This window comes from Varanus komodoensis, unplaced genomic scaffold, assembly GCF_004798865.1.
Source record: "Varanus komodoensis strain SLA01 unplaced genomic scaffold, ASM479886v1 scaffold40, whole genome shotgun sequence".
NCBI classification, from domain to species: Eukaryota; Metazoa; Chordata; class Lepidosauria; order Squamata; family Varanidae; genus Varanus; species Varanus komodoensis.
In genome coordinates, this window is record NW_025335942.1 from 627,407 (window position 1) to 649,946 (window position 22,540).

Genomic DNA, 22,540 nt, shown 5'->3' on the forward strand with positions numbered 1-22,540 from the left:
GCTAAATTTCCCAATAGTGATCATGCTTCTAAGGTCTTGGATAGGGTGAACACTGCCCCCCTTTTCCAATAAAACCCACATCTCATCTCACAATGGGAGAGAATGTGGAGCAGTTCAAGTGATGCTGATGAGGGTATCAAGCCCTTTCTGTTACAGATGTGTGAGAAGTGAAGGGAAAGACCAGATTCCTCTTGCCTAAGCAATTCCAAGAAACAACTGGGCAAAGGAACTGTGTCACTGAGCTCAGATTCTTCCCCTTAACGACCATCCTGGCAACAGTGGACCTGAAGCAGCCTTTGACAGGCATGAACTAGGAGAAGGGGGCCAAGGGCTCTGTGTATTTCTCTGGTCTATTTCCTTCTCTGCCTGGGAAGAATTTATTGGTGGAGCAGGGAAGATCAGAGGGCACAAGAATAAAAAGGTTCTCAATAGCGTAGGCTTCCATCCTTGTCCTGACCTGGAAAGTAGGAAAAATGGAACTCTTGGAATGCTGGGAGGCAGCAGGAAGGAAGTCACAGTTAATACAAGCAGAGTGGCATAGTCCATCCCCCAGAATGCACCATCTCTATATGCCTTTGTTTAGAAAATGTATGACTCTCCCTGCAATATACGATTCTCCAAGTGAAGAAAAGCACTTGAAACAGGGTTCAACATAAAACCAAGAACATAAAAAAAGGCAGGGGGACAAGTCAAAGAGTTATTTTGTTCTTATTTTGCCACAGTCAGAACCATTAAGCCAGTACATTTAGTCTTGAAAGGCTTGCATAAATAAGAACTCCTTTGAGGCCTTAGCAAATCTGGCCATCTATTTAAGCTTTCATACACTGTTACATCTTCCTCTCTTTCCTATTAAAAACAGCACTGTGAAGTTTATCAGAGAGATCCATGGGGTTTCCTACTAAAATTTAGAAATCTGTGAGTGTGTGCTATGATCATGAACATAGTAGTCTAGAAAAAGCTGTATTTCACAATGAAAAAGGAAAAGAGCACTAAGCATCTATGTTGTAATAAAGTGATACATAGGCAAATTTCTCTCTTTTTTCTGCTGCACAATTCCCAAGTCGTGTAATTCAGTTTATCATTTTGGTCCACTGTAATGTGAAAGTCATGCAGGACAAAGACCACCCAATCCCAAAGGCCAGAAGGTCAGACATATGGCCGCAACTGTCCAATGCTTGGATTAAAAAGCAAATTACACAGATTACCAAGAATTCTATTTACAATGCACATTTCCTGCAAGGAGGGGGAGTACTCACTCATGAACTCAACAGCAAAGAATGATTACAATCTGCCAGTTTCATCTTTTTCTCCACCCTTCTCCTAACTGTCCAGGTCTTAGCAAAAAATCCTGCACAACACTCCCCTCAGCAAGGGAAACTCAGTAAATCATTTTGGGGTCAATACTTTGTGGGTAAATATAACATGGCATGAAAACAAATTCTGGACAGACCCTGCCCTGCTTATCCTTACTGTACAATATGCCTACAGTTTTAGCTCCACCAGCACAGCTGCAGGATTTGGTTTCTTAGGTTACAAACACAAAGATTGCCCTGTTTGCTGACACTCTCATGATTCCCTCTACCCAGCAGATAAAAAATTACCCAGTTTGCAGTGAACTGAATGATTAAAAACAACTTCTTTTGGAATGTATCTGGGGTATTATTTCATATGGCTTCCCAATCTCATGGACATAAACATTTTGTACTGGGTCAGCTAGAAGCTGATTCATTTGGTGCAAATGGCCCAAAGGCCTTTTCTTTTGAGTGCTCAATAACTTTCAATTCACTGCCTTTCCCCCACAAGGCACAGTCAACTGCATAGTTTTCTTTGCTTTATCCCATTAAAGGGCTTTTCAAAACTGACAGGAGGCAGTTTGAAAGACTCGGGAATTGCTTCAAGGTGGTCAGAAAACTGCACAAAGGATTCTGCCTGTTAACTCTGGCTGTCAATTAAAAAGGAGTGACTGCTTAAATGTGAACTGTTAAATGAAATCACTGCTGGAACAAGGAACATTCAGGTGTGGCAAATGCATCTCTGCTGATATTTTATGTGAATTATTTTACTGCTTCACGCATCCAGTTCTTCTTTCTTTCCAAAACTGAGGCAAGGGACTGACACAAGGCACAATGGGAGATACAAACCCTTGACAAGATTTCAGTGTGGTCACATCTATGACTAACTAAGATTCCATTTAACTCCTTCCTGTGGAACAAGGGAATGCAGCATTCTTGGTCCCTGCACAAATCAATCAAGCAATTGTATGCAACGCCCTGAACTCCTGAGTAAGTTCGCCTTGGAACATTTACTTGTAAAATTATGGACCAATCACACAGCTTTCAAACACCGATTCTACTTTAATTTTTCTGGGTGTTGTCACGTGCATTCAAGCCAACATAGATAATTTAGTACCCAGATATTCTTAGGTGAATGAGTTATTCCATTTCTTTATAAACAAAATTATTGACAAAGAACAAGCATTTTTACATCACAGAAACATTAATGTCCCAAGTCAACTGCTATAATAAGTTCCATATTAAAACTCAGGGAGTCCTTTCCTATTCTTCTGTAAGTTTCTTTATGAACATTATAAATTCAAGGTGTTGTCATGGATGCCAATGAGAATCTACACTTAGAAGTTATTTTGTGTGTTATAATGTTCAAGGCTTACATTCCTATTAAAAACTACAGAATAAAACTGCTCCTGCATTTTTCTTGTGCCAGTCAACACTTGGTAGGTCAACAGGAAAAAAGACCCTAACCTTGCTTTGGAAATCTGAAGAGCTACACTGACAGATATATACAGGGCTTTTTTTTGTCATAGAACGCACCGGAAAGGTGTTCCGACACCTTTTTTTGACGGATTTCTCCAAGTGATTGTGAATCGCCCTGTTGGGCGTAGCAGATCAGTGGCAGAAATCATTAACATAGTGCCTGCGGGCTGCTTGTGTGTCAGCGCTGATTGTCCACGCTGATTGTGAGGGTGCTGCTCGGCTTGGGACGCTGCTCAGCTTGGGATCGGTCGTGTGGTCGCGCGGTGAGTGCTTACTGCTGGTGGCGACCATTGTGTAAAAGTGTGACCCCAAAACGTGAGTTCTGGTACTTTTTTTTTTTTTTTTTTACAAAAAAAGCACTGGATATATGTGTTTTGGTGGGACTTTGAATTTTTTCCACTTAAAACAGAAGTCTTCTCTCCATGGCCAAGCATAAATGGACTATGATTCTGCCTGTACATCATCTAAGGTAGGTTTAACTTTAAGAAGTAAGGATAATCAAACACTGGCTCCCATCTCTTGGGAGCTCAATCAATTTCTATGCCGATATAAAGGGTTTCTGTCTTCCACCCACAGCCACTTTTGGTTTAAATTGTATTCACTTGTTTTTTGTCAGCTGCACTGAACGCCTAGTGCACCAAGGCAGGTTATACATTTAAAAATAAATCCAGATTATTAGTGCCTTTCCCACATCATCACAATCCTTTTATACTGACAGATCGTAAGCTAATCAAGGCTTTCTAGCTTTGGTTGTCAAGAATGTGCACGTCCATCATGATTTTTCAGTAATTTTTACTGCCAATTTAACTGTCCTGCCTGCATCATCAATATCTGTTGACTGTAAATCCCAGTGGTTTCTGGAACATCTTCTGCTACTATTGAAGTTACTGCCTGCATTATTTAGCGAGAGACAAAAGCAAAGCTGGTCAACATATCACATTCATAATCTGATTTCATTCAATCAAAAAATCCAGTCGCTCGGTATCCCTTTTATTAGATCTGCATAGGTACCTTAACACAAATATCTAGAACATATGTGGCCCTTTGTCTGCCTTGAATATGTCTGCCTTCAATGCAGACACCCAAGCTGCCCAGTTTGCATTTACAGTCAGAACAGTAATAACTTTTCAGTTTCCAAAAACCAAACCAAACCAAACCAAACCAAAACCAAAACAAAACCAGCAATTTTTGAGTTTTCAAACCACTTCAAAAGTTCTCGGTAAATTTTCCAATTGCCATGCAAATATCGTCCTGCTATTTCAGGTTAGGGTCAGCATTAGCTGAAGGCCATTCAATGAATCCATGGCAGAAGCAAGATCTGAAGCTGCAATGTTCTGATGCACAGCCTACCATCTTCATAGATATGCTACTATATAAATAAAACAGGACTAGTAGATGCAGGTGAATATTGAGGCATTACTATAATTTGGTTCTCCTTAAATTTTAAAAGAAAAAAAGAGTTAAAAACTCTGACTCCCAAATCATTCACTTAAGTTAGTCTATTTGGAATTGAGTTTTTCCAAACGCATGTAGGAGACCCATGCGGAAAAAAAGATGGAAAGCTGTATTCTCTCTCTAGGGCAAACTGTTATGAAAGGTTTGACAAATACATTAAACAGAACATACAGTCTGTTCCCAGTATATAAATGTCTCATACCAATTAAGCATGTAAGAAATAGTTCTGAGTCTCACTGGAAGTTTGTGTTCTCTAAGTCTGTTGTACAAGTATACATAGATACATTTTTTCGTTTGTTCCAAACAGCTTCTGCTGAAACTTCTCAGACTTTTAAGTATTCTTACATAAAGGGCTCCACAAATTGTAGGATTAACGTAATAGCTGGTCATGATTTGTGGTTGCCATTTTCCCTGCACATTCAAAAAAAGTCTGTCTCTTATTTTACAACTGGCTTAAGAGAAAGTAGCTCTTTCACTGCTTCTGCTTTCTCTAAAACCTGGGACAAATGAGAGGCCAACCCATTGAAGTCTGGGCCCAATTCAAGGTGTTGGTGATGACCTATAAAGCCCTAAACTGCTTGGGCCCTGGGTATCTAAAGGAATGCTTGCGCCCATATATGCCCTCCCACCCCTTGAGATCAGCAACGGATGCCCTTCTCCGGGAACCCTCTGTGAATGATATTAGGAGGGTGAGTACCCGGAGGAGGGCTTTCTCTGTGGTGGCGCCCCATCTATGGAATGTGCTCCCCAGAGAGGTCCGCCTGGCGCCGTCGTTATTTGTTTTTCGGCGACAGGCGAAGACCTTTTTATTCAAGCGGGATTTTAACTGTTAATATTATTGGATTTTATCTGGCCAGGGCAGCTTATTTTATACTGTATTTTTGTATTTTTAATTTAATGTTTATATTTTTGATTTATATTATAATTATTTTAACTTAGTGTTGTAAGCCGCCCCGAGGCTTCGGCGAATGGGGTGGCATAAAAATGTTTTAATAAATAAATAAAATAAATAAACCTTGGTTCTCCTCACTCCCTTACCAAAGTTCTCTGTGTGCACCAGAGGTCAATGACAGGGTAAGATTTGCACCCCCCCCCACCCCCAGCAAGTAATTGAGAAATGAAAGCATGTGAATTGCATGGCAATCAGTGGATATACTTGCACTCATGCCTTTAGATTGGGATTTGCATTAAAATAAAATTATTTGGAAATGCATGTAATCTGTCCTCCAATTGTCCAGACTCACTGACAGGGCCCCCACCCACCACCTGGAGTTACTGAAAGGTTCACTGGCACTTGAAACATGCAATGACTGTGTAAAGGTCTACCTAAAATCAGAATTGTAGAAACCAGAACCACAATCTTGCTGTCAGTGGTATATAAAGATGGTGTGCCATGATGAATTCATAAACCAAATGTTAGATGGGGCTGAAATATGGGGAGGAGGAGGAAAATTAGGACCGCAGTGTCTTCAAAATAAATGCACGAGGCAGTTCCTGCGGCTTCTCCCAGGTTTATCATATGCCTGTCTTGGGTCAGAAGATGGGCCACTGCCCGTTGCTGCCGGAAATGACTTACTCTACCTTAGATACTGGTGTAGGGTTAAAAAAGGACTGGCTGTAGCAGCTAAAGAACATGGACCGGGTAGAACGATGCCAAGGCAAGCTTGGGGCCTATCTTTTTCCATGCAGACATATCCTAAGTTGGGTCACCAGGCCCTCAGAAATTAGCTCCACTGCCATGATGCTACGTCATCAGTGACAAGCACTTCTCAGCCTAGTATGTCCAGCTGAGGGTCAGCCATTTAAGGCATCTTCAGGCATTGATCTGATCACAGATTCAGGAGAGTTTCATGGAACTTCAGCTCCAGCTGAAGCATTCTGCCTGTCTTGAAGGGAGATGCTTAGGAACCTTTTAGCACCGTGAAAATGTGTCGTATTGGAAGACTGGTTCTGCCCCTTATATCCGAACCTTAGGAAAAAGAATTCAGCTTTTTGTTTGAAGTGTGCAAACCAAACACCCTAGGATTTCATAGTGGAATTATTTCATGACAAAAAAACCTAGTAATTACCTACATGGTGGTCATTTTCCACGGCACCTAAGACATTACATTTCCATTTTATTAAATATTCTTGTACTTGAACAAATAAATCTTGGCTTAATATTTCGTTTAAAGATGGTCTTGGCAGCCTGCTTTACAATTTAGTATCTTCAGGTTCATGACTGAATCTTTTATATTGTGCTCTGCAGAATTTTATTATATTGTATAGTCTTTTGTAGGGATGTGTGAGGAATCAGCTCAGGAGTGGGAATCTACTGGGCCCTGGGCTCAGCTCCCTGGACACTGCTTTGCTTTGCAGCTGGCCTGAACCCAGGTCCAGCCGAGTGAGCCCTCTGTTCGTAAGGCGCTCAACAGGAATTGAGCCCGTGTGCTGCGCAGGCAGGGTCCCCTCAGATGGCATTTGGGTGGCTGCAGAGAAGACTGGTGGTGAGTGGCTCACCAGGAAAGGAGCCCTGGGAGACCGCTAGCAGTGCTGCTCTTGCACACCAAGGGCAGCTGCCATCTGGCCCACTGCACTGGACACAGAAGGCGGCTGTCAGGGGACAACCCACCCCCACAACAGGAGGTCCACAAGCTTTCACAGGCTTCCTCTTGACTTGGCTGTCTTTGGAAGACCAGTCCGAGCACAAGAGGAAGCCTGCAAATGCTCGGAGGGATGGATTCCTAAATGGTCCATCCCAACCCTAGCCTTTGGCTCCATACAATAAAGAACCTGCCATCTTACATGCACTGGGGAGTGCAGAATGCAATTGTACTCTACCACTGAAGGACAGGATAGAGTGCAAACCAAACAGGAATAGACCTCTTGCAGCTCCAAGCGGTGCTGGCTGCTGTTAGACCGAGGCAAGGGAAAAGGAGGTAGACACCTTGCAACTCTCAGTCTCCTACCTTTGTGGTTAAAGATGCCCTCCATCTCCATACTGCTTCTTGAGTGAGCGATGCAGAGAGATCCACAAGGCACGAGCCCTTCTGCAGCGGGAGACCGATCCGTGGTACGTACGAGGCACCAATCGGGCTTGTCATGAGGCCGCTCTAGCACCTCCACCGTCTGACCACGACGGATTGTCAGTTCGTTGCTGTTGCATGCTGTGAAATCATGGATGACCACTGTCAACTCACAGCCTCCGGACAACTGCGGAAGAAGCCAACAAAAAGGAGACATCTCAGCAGAGCACTTTAAGAATTCCCATGGGACACACTGTATATCATGATAAAGTCCTAAAGTACCTATCACTTGCAATGGTTCCAAAACAAAACAAACAATTACAGAAGGTGCGATAAAGTCACCACAAAGTGATGGACTAACTTTGTACAAGAAATAGTGTACATATGCTAACAGCAGATTTTTAATTTACCAGGAAAACCTCTGAAGAGAGGGTTTGCTCTAAGATAGGACAGGGGATCCAGTAAATGAGACAGTCATGACCCTGCCAATTCTCCTGTGCCCCATTGCTTGCACAACCACAATTTAGTGCTTCTGCAGGCAGTCTGAGTAGGAATGTTCATTTCTGGAATGAAGCAAGTCAGTCAAGCGCACAAAACAAAAACCAATATCATAAAACAGCAACTCTATCATGGTTCATTTAGCTGCTGACATAATTAGATCAATGAGTTGCAAGCAGCCATTTTGTCTTCCCTAACTTCCAGTGCAAATAAATTCTCTGCTAAACCGCATCACATTATCCTTTGCATTTTGGCTTCCATTTGGAGCTATACATAAAGCTGCTGGTACTGGCTTAGTTCCCTCCTGGGCCTGGCGATTCATGTCACAAAAGGGGAGAAGTCCAACAGTGACCTCCTTCACAGCAGGACTGCCCCCTTCTCCATGTTTCTTCTGGTTCAGTTCTTTCTGATAAGAGACGGATGGCACAAAAATCACCGAGAGGACATGTCTCTGGTTATTAGACACAAGTATGCATCTTGGGAAGTAGGAAGTACATGAAGCATCTGCCAGACAATGGTGGGATGAAAATGCACGGGTTAATTCCTCCTTTCCTTCACCTACCCTGCGGCTGGTCAGCTAGTCTAGAGTTCTCTCAGAGCCCTCCCATGACCGCTGGCAGCCAGTTTTGCTTTCTAAGAGCAGTTTTGCAAAGCGGGGGAGGAGGAAGAGGAGGTAGAGAGAAGCCTTGTGTTTCTTGTAACAAAGTAAAATAAATCTGCTTGCGGCTATCAAGGCACAGGCAGGAATTAATCATGCTGCTCAAACTTAGTCTCACAGGACGGTCTCTGCTCAAGTTATGAGGTGCAGGTTTTCAGAAACACGGAGGGGTGCCCTTTCCCACCCACCCCCACTTCCCTTCTGGTTATATTAGCTCTCTGTCCATTCAGAATTATGCCAAAGGGACAGTATCTGAGGGGGGAAGCAAGGAAAAGCTCTTGGATTTTTTTGGCACTGATTTATATTTATGACTCTCCTTAGAGTGAAGTCAGAAACAATTGAAAACAGCTGTATGCCTGAGGGGGACTGAGAAAAGGGCAATTTTGATTTAGCGTTTGACCACAAAGTCTCAAAATGTAGGCCTTCTATACAAAAAGCAAGCCAAGAAATCTGTGAACAGAACTTCTCAGTTTATCCACCTGAAGGACTGTTCAAAATCAGGCTCTACGCAATGACATTGTGGGATCGGAACATGTCACCTTGGAAGTGGGAAGTTTGGCCTCGGGTTCCTCCAGAGAGCCCAAACCGTCAGAATTGCTGCTCTACCACTGCTAATGGTGTTGGGAACAAGCGATCCTTTCCAGGGATCATGAAGCACCCTGCTGTGTGAATATGTACACAAGTATCAATCTGGGTATGTGTGGATGCTTGTGTGCACCAACATGCACATGCAGCATGCCCCTGCCCTGGCCCTGCCGCTGGCTCTGTATGGTGCCCTCCAGGTTGAAAAAGTTTTCTGAGTGAAACATCGTTAGTATTTCTGGTTAAAAGAATCTCAAACAGCAGAAGTGGGAAAGTAACCTGCACAAGCAGTACTGTGTAGAAGACAGTGGTTAAGCATTTTCATTTTCCCTGTAAAACCATGAGGAACAGAAGCTTATTTAGGAACATTCTCTGGATTCTGTATCAGTTACCAGACTGTGAAATCTTGATTCCCAATGTTACTGTGATAATTCCTTGACAACATGGCTGCAACTAGCAGACAACCTCTGCTGTTAATTATCCAAGTATAAAACATAAATAAAATAATAGTAAGCAAGATTGATAGATTGTTACTCTGTTTCCTTGACTCAAACTCTGTGTGTTCCCAGCCTCCCAAACGTCTGAGCTGAAGGAAATTCAACACCTATTTACAAAAGGCCTTCTAGCAAAGAGCACTGGAAAGCACTCCCTACTTATTCAGAGATACCGGACTCAATTCCTGAGGAAAGTGAATCAAAGCAGAAAGCACCATAAAGATAAAAGCTAGTTTGACGCAATGCATTGCAAGCACAATGATTTAGCTAAGGACTGTTTGGAAGAGCAGACAGAGGTGTAGTCTTATACAGTCTTCCAGGGATTGAGAAGGAAAGGGCTGAGATGCCTAGGGTCAAAAGCCGAAATCCCATTCACTTTTGCCTAGGAGTAAAGTAAGCCTTGCTGAATCCAGAGGGATTTACTTCTGCACAGAATATATTGGATTCTGCTGAAATTATATCAGGGTTAGGGATTCCAACTCAGAAGATTCAAATTCTGGAATTCAGGCATCACCCTTAATTGGCTCTCTGAAGCTATGAATCACCAAGGATTTAGGAAAAATAACAGTCCTGACTTTAGATTAGGCTTCATCCACCAAGCTTCTTAGTACGGATGGCGGCCTAGGGCTGCAAGTCTGCATTTTAAAATCCTGGGGCCTCAAGGATTTCTGGGTATGTGCAGAAACATAGCCAGGCTGGGCAAACTGCGAAGAACCGGCTGCCTCCTGGATGCCCAACACCAGGCCTCCGAATCTCTCTCTCCAACACACACACACGAAAATTATCCCCCAATTAATTGGGATAATTTTAAAAGCACATTATCAATGGAGAACTCTAGAGTGCGGTGGGCTGCTCTGGACCCCCTATTCCAGCCACGTAGCTTCTTTTTTCACTACCGGTTTGCTTAAGGAGAGATCTGTGTTAGAGCGGCAAGCCGAGTCGTTCTGAGAAAGCAGTTATTTCCGCAGGCTGACTCTGGCGTTCAAGAAAAGTGAGGTTCTCTGCGTGCCCCACTTTGTACATTGAATGTAAACAAGGATCTTGTGTGAGTCAAACAACAGCCACCAGGGAATGTTCCAACAACAGGGTACAGGCAACATTTCAGAGATGTTACATGAGCTATTACAAAAGGGCCAATTATTTGGCCAATGCTGTTATTTCACTGTCAGGCTCATATCTGGGATTAGTTGAGGTGAACAGATAATCACCGGAACAGGTAAACACCAGCATGATTAAAAACATTCCTCAGGCTTCTCCTGCTATCTCATTTACTCAGCTGCAATACTTGGCTGTATACAGTTACACAGTATACTTGTATACCGCCTTTCTGCCCTGGTTAGCCTGCTAGGTATCATAAAACATCAAAACTATCATGATGAAGATTAAAAAAAAGAGGAAAGTGTAAAGTGGGGAAACTGAGGCACAACATGGCACAAGAACAAATTAAACAGTAGCTAACTCAGCAGCACAAAGGTGAACCCATCTTGAGCGCCAAAAGTCTGAGCTGTCCTGCTAAGGGAAGTGGGTCTGTCCAATATATTTGCTATGAGCAAAAGGCCACAAGCTAGAAATATGTAGGTGCTTTTCTGGGGAAACTATAGCACTACTAATACATTTTAAGGGGATAATGCTAACTGAATATTGCATGCACTTCACTAAATATCTGTTCAGCAGTCATGTTAATTTCCAATTACATATTCATCAAATTTTAATCTAGATCCCACTTAGAATTACATTTTAATAGCCAGATAGGTATTACACTAATCAAATATTCAAATCTCACCTCAGCTCATTAACTGTCCCATTGTGCAAAATTTAAACAAGAGATTTTCCTTTTTCTGTAAAATTAAATTAAGAACCAACTTCCACATAGTTTGGAAGTTTTCCATCTAATTTGCTAATTCGGTTCCGGTGAATTGGCAAATGATTGACCTAGTATTCTTTCACTGAGCTACATTACATATTTTATATTTATATGTATATTCCACCCTTTTCCTTCAAGAAGCTTGAGGTGGCTTACAGAATCCTCCTCCTCTAATCTTACCCTGCAACAACCGTGTGAGGTAGGCGAGGCTGGAAGTCAGTGAGTAGCCCAAAGTCACCCAGCCAGCTTTGTGGACGAGAATGGCCTAGAACCCAGAACTCCTCGATCCCAGCCCAACACTTGAAGCACTAACCTGCACTCAAAAGCTGAACTCTCTATTTTTCTTCTCCTGGTTAAAATATTACAATTTGAATCCGGCAAGATACCACTAATATCAATACCACTTCCCCATCCTTCTCTGTAAAGCCCGACTATCACAATACCGAAGCCCATTAGTAAATTTATAATCATGTCAGGGGAAGAGTTGGACCACCTACTCTGAGTGCACCCATGCACTGCATCCTGGTCCTTTGGTTTCGTTGCCCCCCCCAAGGTCTGACACTTGTTCTAGATGGGTGGGCTATCCATATGATTTAGAACCCAGATCACAACAAATAAATAAACCTTTATTTATCAAATAACCCTTTTTATTTTCCCACTATTTTAATATTTGATTTTAACTGGGGTGTATTATATCAATGGTCGTATGCTGTGGTATTTGTTTTATTCTACTCATTTTTTGCAAGCTGTCCCGAGACATTTGTAGTGGACGGGTTAGAAAAGCTTTAATAAATAAATGAACAAATCACAGGCCCATAAAGAACAAAGCCTTTCTTCTCTCCGCAGTCATGCTTTCCAGGAGTACCACAGAAAGCTATGCTACATCCTAATTGCTGTGTGCGTTTGTCCATCTGAATATGGTCATGCTATGTGACAAAACGATGCAAACTATCAGAAAATCCAGTATGCATGCAAGCAACTGTCCATTATTCTAAGTGCACAAAGGCGTCTGCACCTCACGTACCCAGGCAGTGCAGAAAGAGTCTGGGATAAAAGCCATTCCATTCATGTCAATGAAATCACTTTAAGGAGGCCTTTAAGTTGGATTTTACCCCAGCAGTTCACTTGGCCCTGAAGCCTAAGAAACTTACTAAAAGAACCGTGCCTATCCAGTTCCTTGAATCTTTCTTTTGCTCCCTGCATGTGCAAACATTAGGGATTCAAAGGGATGAGATATGCAAAGCGACCTATAAAAATGCAACACAACCAAATGATAAATATAGGAATATTCACATTTGTTATTGCTGTTATGTGCCATCAAGTCATCTCCAATTTATGGCAACCCTATGAATGAAAGCCCTCCAAAAAGTCCTATCCGTGAAAGTCCTGCTCAGCTCTTCTAAATTCGAAGCTTTGATTTCCTTTATGGGGTCAATCCTTCTCATAGCTGGTTTTCCTTTTCTTCTTCTCCCTTCACCTTTCCTGGGCACAGTGTCTTCTTCAGGGGGTCGTGCTCTCTCATGATGTGCCCAAAGTAGGACAGCCTCAGTTTCACCATCTTGTTTCTAGGGAAAGCTCTGGCTTGAATTGATCCAGGACCTACTTGTTCATCTTTCTGTTGGTTATTTGCAAAGTTCTCCTCCAGCAACATGTTTCAAATGCATCAAATGAGTTTTCACATAATCAAAAATTTAGAATCTTTGTTATGGAGGGGTTTTTTTGGGGGGGGGAGGGGGGAATCAAGCAGTATCCAGAACGCCTGAAGGTAAACAGAAATGTACTTCACTTTTTTCCAGGAGACTCTAGATTTATCCTGTCACAGCACCCTCTAGTGGTCCTTCAGCTTACTGGCTGAAAACGAAAAAGATATTTCATTTCACGCAGAACTGAAACTGAGACCAGGGCACTCAGAAAAGGACTGCGATGCCAGCTATGGCCACTATAAGACACCTATACTGTTAAAGCTCAGATGACAGGACTGTGGCCCTACACACCCTTCACTTTCATGTTTATCAGAGAAGACCCCCATGTTCCGCCACGTGGTCCCAACAGTGACACTAGAGTGGAAAGGCCTGGAGCCAGAAACATGGCCGGGCTCTTGGGTCCCAAGTGCATAGCTGTAGGAGGGGACATCATAAATCCGTCAGCAAACAGCAACAGCTAAACTAAAATTCAAAATTATCTACACTTATATGATCCATAATATAAAATGCAGAGCAGTGTGGAGGTTAGAGTGCTGGACTGGGGACCTGGGAGATCCAGGTTTTAGTCCCACTCAGCCATGAAGCTTCTTGGGTGGCTTTGGCCCATCGCAGACTCTCAGCTCGAAGTGCATGAGGAATCCATTTTCGGGGTGCAGATCCCTAGGCTTCATCTGCTTTGAAGTGGTGTTCAAGTGTGTTCAAGTCTGTGGTGAGCATGCCCAGTGTTTGGATGGTGCTTGCCAGGAACTGAGCACCCTCTTCTGAGCCATGCACAGCGGCCTTTGTGCTCCACACGATGCAGAGGAAGGGTGCTGGCTGCACAGCCTCAGCTCCACAAGTGCCTGTGGACTTCCTACTGGCTTCCCAGAGCCCAGCCAAGCATGGGAGGAGGTGCATGAGCGCTAAAAAGACGGTTTCCACAGAGGTTCGTCACAATCCTATTCTCAGCCTCACAGGGTTGTTGTGAGGATGAAAATGGAGTGGAGAGCTTTGTAAACCTCCTTGGGCTCCTCACAAGGGGAAAAAGGCAGAATATAAATGCTGTGTACAAACAGCAATAATTCAATAAAAATAAATGTGTATGTAATTTAGCTCAAAACTTTTATACTCATCAGTGGAAATATCAGAAGACAGGAGAAGTTTTACTTATTACTGAGCAATGAAAGCAGTGGGACCTTTGGTGTATTTGCATGTGTGTATGGTCAAAGCTCTTCCTGCTCAGGACATTTTTTTCTTTAAAAATGCAAAGGATTGTGCCTTCATTGCTTCTCTGGCAGCTTCATTTTCTTTTCATTTTTATTCTGGAGTAGGTGTAGACAATCCACATCTTAGAGAACCCTCTCATTGTGATGTTAGGGTCCCAATCCAGATCAGGGACCCTGTGCCTACCTAGTCTAGAGTAAAAATGCAAGTAAGACATAGCTGCTAGACAGACATTCAAAGTGAGGCCCGTTTGGGCTCTCAGTCAGCCTAACCTACACTTTCAAAACTGTTTCTTTGCAGGTGGGGGAATTCTCCACGCTCCACACCTGAAGAGAAGTGAATGTTTCTACAAGGCACTGTAGAGTCTAATAAGAAAAAGCAGATTTCAGGTAACAGATACTTTCTGAAGACTTTGAAAGCTTTACATACTGTTGTGATGAACTAATGAAAATGATGACTGCATCTACCTGAAGAATAAGAAGAGTCAGGCTTGTATTTTAGCAGGAAGCATTTTTGAGACCTATCAAAAAAGTGGTATTTCTTTGCCCAGTTAGTGGTCCAAAGGCGCATTTCATCAAATATGTTTGCCTGCTGAGGCCAAAAGTAGCTGGCCATGAGCAATTATCTGATGGGAGACTGGAATTATGTGTAAGCAGCATTATTGTTATTATTCCTTGGAAGAAAAACAGGATAAAACAAGTAAAATAAGCACAAAGTTCATTGATACATATAGGTCAGATTTTCAGCCTCTTTATGCTATGGGTTCGATTCATATCACATGCTGATCAACTGGCAGGAAACATACATGATTCCCATGATTGGCAGGAAAAAGACAATTACAGCAATTGCTTACTAACATTCTAGGAAAAAAAATCAATCTTGCACTGAAAAACTAACTCCACCTTTGTCTTACCTTATCACTGTCTAGAGTATTCTGGGAGGTTCGCGATGCAATTGAAATTGTATCAGGTTGACTACTGCCCTCTCCTTGACTATCCAGGTCTTCTCCATCTCTGGAAACATCAAGAAATTAGGCATCATTAACTGGAAAAGCATTGTTTGTTTGATGTTACTACTTACCTCCATGTAGAATAGCAAACCTTCAAGCTGAACTGCAATAACATGCTGTACAAAACCATGCTAGAGTGCTATTTGCTGTCTGGAAACTTACTGTAAGATGCTTTTAGTACAAGCCAAAAACCTGACAAGAACATCTGACATGCCAACACCTTGAAAAGATGTGACCAACATTTAGAAGAAGAATCGGAGAGCAATTCAACAAAGTAATGCAGAGTTCCAGTTCCTATTCTGTGCAATTAGACCTACATTTGAAGACCTTTTAATTCAGTTCCAGGGTGAGGTGAAAAAAATATAATAACTAGAGCATACTGACTCTCAAAGAGAGATCAGCCACAAAAAAAGGACATAGACTTTACACTTTATGTTGTGAGCTGCCCCGAGGCTTCGGCGAATGGGGCGGCATAGAAATGCTTTAATAAATAAATAAATAAAATAAAAAATAGTGAACATGGAACTCAGGAGTGACAGACATAATGCATAACCTGCCATTCACTGGAGTTGGCTGGGATCCACTAACCTTCTTCCCTTCTGTTTTGTGGTTGGTGCAGTCTTTGGAATGTGAATTGGCTCTTTTAGGGCTCCTTTGAGATGAATAGTTCTTTCCTGTATCACCTCTCGGATGTGTTTGATCCAGTCTTGTTTGTTCTCAATACTGGAACCCTTTAAGATAAAATAAGCTATTTGTTTTGGTATATAAAATAAGAGCAGTTTTTTTGCATTAGTCATCTCTAGGTAGAAAGAAGGCATGATGCACAGTGTTCTTTGAATACATATTCACCCCTGCTTTGACTTTTTCATTTTGTTTGAACCAAACCTTGGAAGTGAAATGGATTTAAATGGCATTTGGTATCCCTTGATATACACAAGACACTTAACACTCTGAATGTGCAACATATTTGTACTGTGGCACATTAACTAAAAGACAACAAAAATGGAAACTTAATGTTTGCGGAAGGCTACAGCATGTCTAAACAGACTGTGGTTTCAACCCACTGTTCCTGGAAGCAGCACATGCTGTAAGCAGTTGAATGGAGTTCATCTGGGTGCAGTTTCAGTGCTGCATGATCTCAGAATAAATACATCTGTTTCTGGAAGATATCAGAGTTTGTTGGAGAGCACAGCTAAACAAACTGTATCGCAGAGACCCAAGAACTATCAAAACAAGTCTGCAATAAAGTTGTGCAGAAGCACCAATCAGGTTTGGACTATTAAGCCCCCCAGCTATGAATTTTGCTGGAGCACCATTCAATTGATGACTATAAAATGGAAAGAATATGGTTCAAACATCACTTTGCCTAAAGAAGGCCATCCACCACAGCTCAGTGATTGGGCAAGGAGGGCATTAATCAGAGAAACAAGGGCAACTATAAAGGAGCTGGAGATATCCACAGCTGATATCTACTGTCTGTAGGGATCGGGCTTGCTTCTTCCAAAGGACATCATTTCAAGGGGGAGCTTTCAACTTGTAGAAGAGGTGGGGATGTAATGCTTAGGTAAATTGCCATGGTCAACGAGCTGTGAGATAAGTCAAATTTCTGGCAAGAACCAGGGCATCTCTGGTTTAGTGGAGAGAAACAGTAGAACAGGATCAGAGGGGAAAGGGCATGATTTTATCAGCCCAATGATTCAACCTCAAGTCAAACAAATGGACTACTTAAGTAACATATGGAATTTGTGCTCTCTGGATCACAAGCAGTGTCAACCTCCTTGAGAGTCGAGCCAAATCCGTTTGCTGGGGAAGGAAGGAAGGCAATTAAGTTTGGAATTGACTCCCAGTATGGGCAAGAACTAGCTTCACAATTAGAGGACCTTAACTGGATGGATGTCTCTTGCCAAAAACCTTTAACATAATAAAGATTGTGGCTAGAAACCTCTTGTCACATCTGCTAGGAAGGGAAAAGAAGAGATGGTGGGGGAGATATACCAGACCATAACAACATCATTTCAAACTTTTCTCCCTTTGGCATTCACCAGTGTCTCTGCCAGTGACCAGTGAATCAGTTGGCTGTTGCCATCATGGCTCTTTGAGCAGCTGAACCAGCAAACCAACCAGAGCAGCGTCCTCCACCAGGACCCATCCAGTGCTCCACAGAAAACTTCCCACACTTCCAGGAGTGTTTGATGGTGGCAAAAGAACATTTTCTGACTTGACGGCCAGGACATTTCCACTTGCAGGTCAGGCAGACAGGTACTCCAATACGGGTGTTTTTGTAGTCTAAAGAATGTTGGGAGTTGCAGGAAAATGGGTGACACCACACTTGGCTGCTAATGATCCCCTGCAGGTTAATTATCGAAGAATTTGTGGATGCAACATGTTTTGGTGATACCCAAAGAATCCACATAGCTACCTAAGAGAACCATTGTCTGGGACACTGAGCTGGGACACTGGAGCAAAGTATGCCACTCATTTCCAGCTTGAGATGCAGGATTTGCAGTATGATGGCACTGCCTATATGGCACAATACTTAAAGGGCTTGAATGACAACCTCTGGATGAACAGGCACAGGTTGACCAGCCTAAACCCTACTCTTTTGATTCAAGTCTCTGGTAACATAGCCAGCTTGAGGCATACCAACAAGCACAAAAGGGACCCCTAAGCTGCAATTAGCCCCTCATTCTTTTCCCTGGCTAGTGACCTTACCTCCTCCCCCATCTCCCCTGCCCTCAGATCCAGAACCTATGTAAACTGGCACTGTCAGACCCAAGTTGTGCAAAGCAGAATATGAGCAATGTTGGGCTGCAGGCTGTGTTACCATCATGAGAAGGAGGGATAATAAACGAGGGTGTGACCGCCATTGGAAAACTTCAGCTCCCAAGCTTGAAGGGTGCCATTAACCTGGGAGAATTCGGTGTACCATGCTAGATTAAAGGATTAGAAATCCCGGTCCATTAACACATGTGGGTGCGAGCATGATAAGGGGAAGAAATACCCACAGAGGCTCTGGTGGACTCAGGGCCCACAATGAATTTCATGGACATTAATTTTGCTACGCAGAACCAGACTGTGACTCCAGCTTTAAGTCATCCCCTTGCCATGGATCCAGGAGACAGGAACCCTCTACAAGGTGGGCTTGCGACACACACTTCTACCCCCCTTGCTTTAAGCATCCACAATCATACACAGCAAATTCAGTTCTATGTGACAGAGCTGCTGTAGTATCCAGAGGCCAGTCAAGCATGGCTTCACATTTCTTGGGTGGACCGAACGGTGCTGCCTCCTTCCACTTCTTGTTTAGTGGTTGCCTCCTGAACAACACCCTCTCTGCACAAGCCTCCTTTCAGTACCACCATATTGAGGGTGATGGTAGCAGCCAGCTTTCCCAGGCGTCCATCTTGCAAAGCACCAATAATTTCAAGATGTGCTTGGCCCAAAGGAGGTAGACTGGATTCCCCCACGTCTGGCCTTTTGATTGTGCCATTGACTTAATCCCAGCAGCATCCATGGCTATTGGAAAATTACAACCCACGTCTAATAAAGAGTTGGCAATGTGTGAGAATACCTACCTGGAATGCGGCTTCCTTTGTCCCTCCGTCCCCACAACTGGGGCCTGTTCACCAAAAACAAGCTGGGTGACCTGCACATTGTGAATGACTACAGTCCCCAGTAAGTATCTCCTCCTTGTCATCCTGGAATTGTTAGTACGCTTAAGCGAGGCTCAAATTTTCACCAAGATGGAGTTGCTTACAATTTGGTGAGACTAGAGGAAGGAGATGCATGGAAAACAGCCTTTTACCTCAGATGTGATGGTTCTGATTATCTGCTAATGCCTTTCAAATTGAGGGAAGGCCCTTCCATCCATCTGTTTCATGAATGGCATTTTCTCGGACTTCTTGGAAAATGGTTGTTTTATCTCCTGATTGTTTATCTCGACGATTTACTGATTTACTCAAATGACCCCAGCAAACATGAACAATTTGTAAAAGCAGTGTTACCAAGGCTATGTGAATACCTTTTCTTTGACCAAATGTGCCTTTGATTTGATAACCTTGACCTTTTTGGGATATGCAATTTCAGCTCAAGGCATTGTAATGGACCCAGAAAAAAATCCAAGCAGTGCTCTCCTGAGCATTAGTGCACATAATTTTTTTGGAATAAAAACTCTCTAATCTTCCTCTGCTCACAGACATTTACGTTTTTAAAGCAACTGGGCCCATTTTACAGCAACTGGAGCCAAGCAAGCCATTTGTTCTTCAAACTGATCCTTCAGATCAAGCACGAAGAGCTGTCCTCCTGAAAAAGCAGAACGGTGGTGCTGGTTGTGGTGAAAGAACTATTACCATTCCCAAAAATTAATCCTTTCTGAGCAGAACTATACCACTTGGGAATAGTTGTTCTTGGCAGAAACTTCCACCTGCTCTGGAAACTTGGAGATATTTACTTGAAGGGACAAACCATCCACTGGCTATAAATATTTAGAGCATTTCCAGACGGCTGAACTATTGAACCAACAACAAATTCGATAGGCCTTGTTCATTGCCTACTTTTGTTTTGCTATTATGTACATCTCTGCTTCACAGAACAAGCTGGCAAATGCTTGCTTTTGCAAGTCTAAGTTTCAGCCAGGCCAAGAAGAACAAGCACCTGTAACCCTCATTCTTCACCCAGGAAGTTTAGCTGCTGAGATCCCCTCCCACACTTGGCTCAAAGATGTGCACCTCGACAAGCAGGACAACCTGCTTGTGCAGGCCAAGAAGGCATAACTGACAACGGCGCCCCATTGGACAAGCAATGGGTTTTCCTCTTCCATGGGAGATGGCCTTCTCCATCCTTTGCAATGTGTGCATGTCCCTTCTTGGCAGTTGAGAGAAAAAGTATCGCACCAGTTTCATGCTTCCCTTACAGCAGGACATTTTGGATGTGCAACTTGCCATGCTTGACCCATGGTTTTTGCTGGCGGTGTGTGTGCATCAGGATGTCAGACCGTACGTGCATTCCTGTGCTATTTGTCAGTGCACAAAGCAGCCAACCTGAAGGTCCGTCAGGATTCTACAGCCTCTCCCTGTTCCCCCAGGATTGTGGAAAATTCTGCCCTTGATTTTTTAAATCAACTATTTGGCTTTGTCACAGGGGAAAACTGCTGTTTGGCGGTGATGGACAAAGAAGGCACACTTTATTCTCAGTGAGCAATCCTCCGCTGCTCAAACAACAGCTGAGCTATTTGTGCAACACATCTTCTGTTTGCATGGGTAATCCGATGCATTCATCTCAGGTTGCGGTGCTCAGTTCTCAGCACATTTTTACGGGGGCTTTTCACTATCTCCAGTTTTAGCCATCTGACTGTGCCTAGTCTGATAGACAAACGGAGTGTATTAATGCAACTTTGGAGCAGTATTTGTGCTGCTGTGTCAGTCTTCTGGAGGATATTTGAGCATCCCTTTTGCTGTTAGCAGAATATGCCACCAGCCTTCCACCTATCAGACTCCTGTTTTTGATAATTTAAGTGCCACCCCAAGTCCTTCCCCTTTAAGCTAGTTCCTGTTCAGTGCCAGCAGTCACTGGTTTCTGGAGCAGTTCTTCTTCATGCATCACTCTTACAAGAGCAGCTGGAATGAGCTCAATCAGATTACAAAACTGACCCCAGTATCTGGCTGTCTACTTGGAATCTCCTTTTACTTTCCCAGTTAAGAAGTTGTCTGTACATGGCATGGGGCTCTTTCAAGTTGTGGCACAAAACTGCTATGTAGCATTCCAAGTGCAGTCACTCCCATTCATGAAAATTCACTCTTTTTCATCATTCACTCCTTTTGCCCATGGCTGCAGAAAACTCCAACACTTGGTTTCGTACCCTCCAACTCCCATCATGGTGGGAGGAGTATGAGCCTGCTGATAGCCTAGACTTCCAGTTATTTGTGGCCATTTGCAATATGCAGTGGACTATGGTCCGGAGAAACGCTCTCCTAAACCAGTGAATCATCTGCATCTCTCCCCCACTTGATTCCTTCTTTCTATAACTGATAACCCTGGGACCAGGGAGTAAAGCAAGACTGGGAGGGTACTGTGGGGCAGAGGGTGATGCAAAGAACGGGCTAACTTCTTCCAAAGCACTGTCCATGGGACGACTATCAACTGGATGCTCCACAGAGCGGGGCTTTATGGAATGCTAGCAAGAAGGCAGCTATTGCTGAAACAAACCCATATCAAAGCCAGTTCAGTGTTTGGAAACTTTAAAAGCACCCTTGCTGAAAAATGGCATGTGTGGTACTAAGCTAAGAGTGTCCATTTCCCTGAGAACACCAACCCCACAGAGAAGCACGGTGGAGGCAGCATCATGTTGTGGGCATGCTTTTCCTCAGGTGGACTGGGAAATCGGCCGAGATTTCGGGGAAGCTTGCTGGAGTCAAATACAGGGCAATTCCAGAAGGAAGCCTCCTTTAGCCTGCAAGAGACCTTGGGCTCAGGTGAATGACCCTAAACACACAGCCAAAGTAGGACTGGAGGTGTTTTAAGTCAAGAACCTGAACGTCTTAAAATGGCCTAGTAAAAGCCCAGCTCTCTATCTGATTAAGAATCCGTGCCAAGTCTTGAATGCTGCTGTTCCCCAACCACTCCCATACAACTTGTCTGAGCTGCAGTAGTTTTGCCGGCAAGAATGGCAAACATTGCAGAATCCAGGTGAGCAAAGCTGATGAAGACTTGCAAGCTTCCCAAGAAGCCCTACAAGCTATATTTGATATAAGCTTTCGGCTACCGCCCCACATAGAGCAAGAATTGTGAGAAAAGCAGGAGTAGTTGATTTACAGACAACCCTCCATATGCTTATCACCATAAAGCCATCAGGATTTAAAATGCACAGTTCTGTACTGCTGGTGTGTTAATGCAGTAGGTCTTTACAGGCGCCTGATACAGAAAAGGAAAATACTCTTTTTCTCTCACATTCAGCTGTGTGAGTTCCAGGTGCCTACGTAAAGCTCTGTATTATGGGTAATATGCTTCACAAGCATGTTCAATGGCGAGTAAAGTAAACAACAAGGAAAATCACACACTTAGGATCATTAATACTTCCCAATTACCTTTAGCACAATTTTGTTGTCTGAAGTAGGAGTCCTTCCAACCCACAGGGCAAATTTGCAAGGATCACCCTCCACATGCTCCGTGACACCTAATTCAGAAGTCTGAAATTAGGGGAAGAAAACGAGAAACCATGTGTTATTCTACACTAACCACAGGTAAAATGTTTTAGAACAGAAAAAAAAATGCATTTTAAAATCAAAGTGCTCCTAGTCATA

At 43.2% G+C, this 22,540-nt stretch overlaps 1 protein-coding gene across 5 annotated transcripts in view; it reads right to left on the minus strand.

Moving 5' to 3' along the window:
- The window catches only part of TRIO (trio Rho guanine nucleotide exchange factor), a 261,688-nt gene that overhangs the window by 69,037 nt on the left and 170,111 nt on the right, over positions 1 to 22,540 (minus strand). For all 5 annotated transcript variants that reach the window (XM_044442897.1, XM_044442900.1, XM_044442898.1 and 2 more), the window contains exons 31-34: positions 22,325 to 22,426; positions 15,831 to 15,973; positions 15,147 to 15,246; positions 7,175 to 7,418 (exon numbers count right to left, since the gene is read on the minus strand). In XM_044442897.1, coding sequence (XP_044298832.1) covers positions 7,175 to 7,418; positions 15,147 to 15,246; positions 15,831 to 15,973; positions 22,325 to 22,426 — 589 coding nt within the window. The remainder of the gene's footprint in view (positions 1 to 7,174; positions 7,419 to 15,146; positions 15,247 to 15,830; positions 15,974 to 22,324; positions 22,427 to 22,540) is intronic.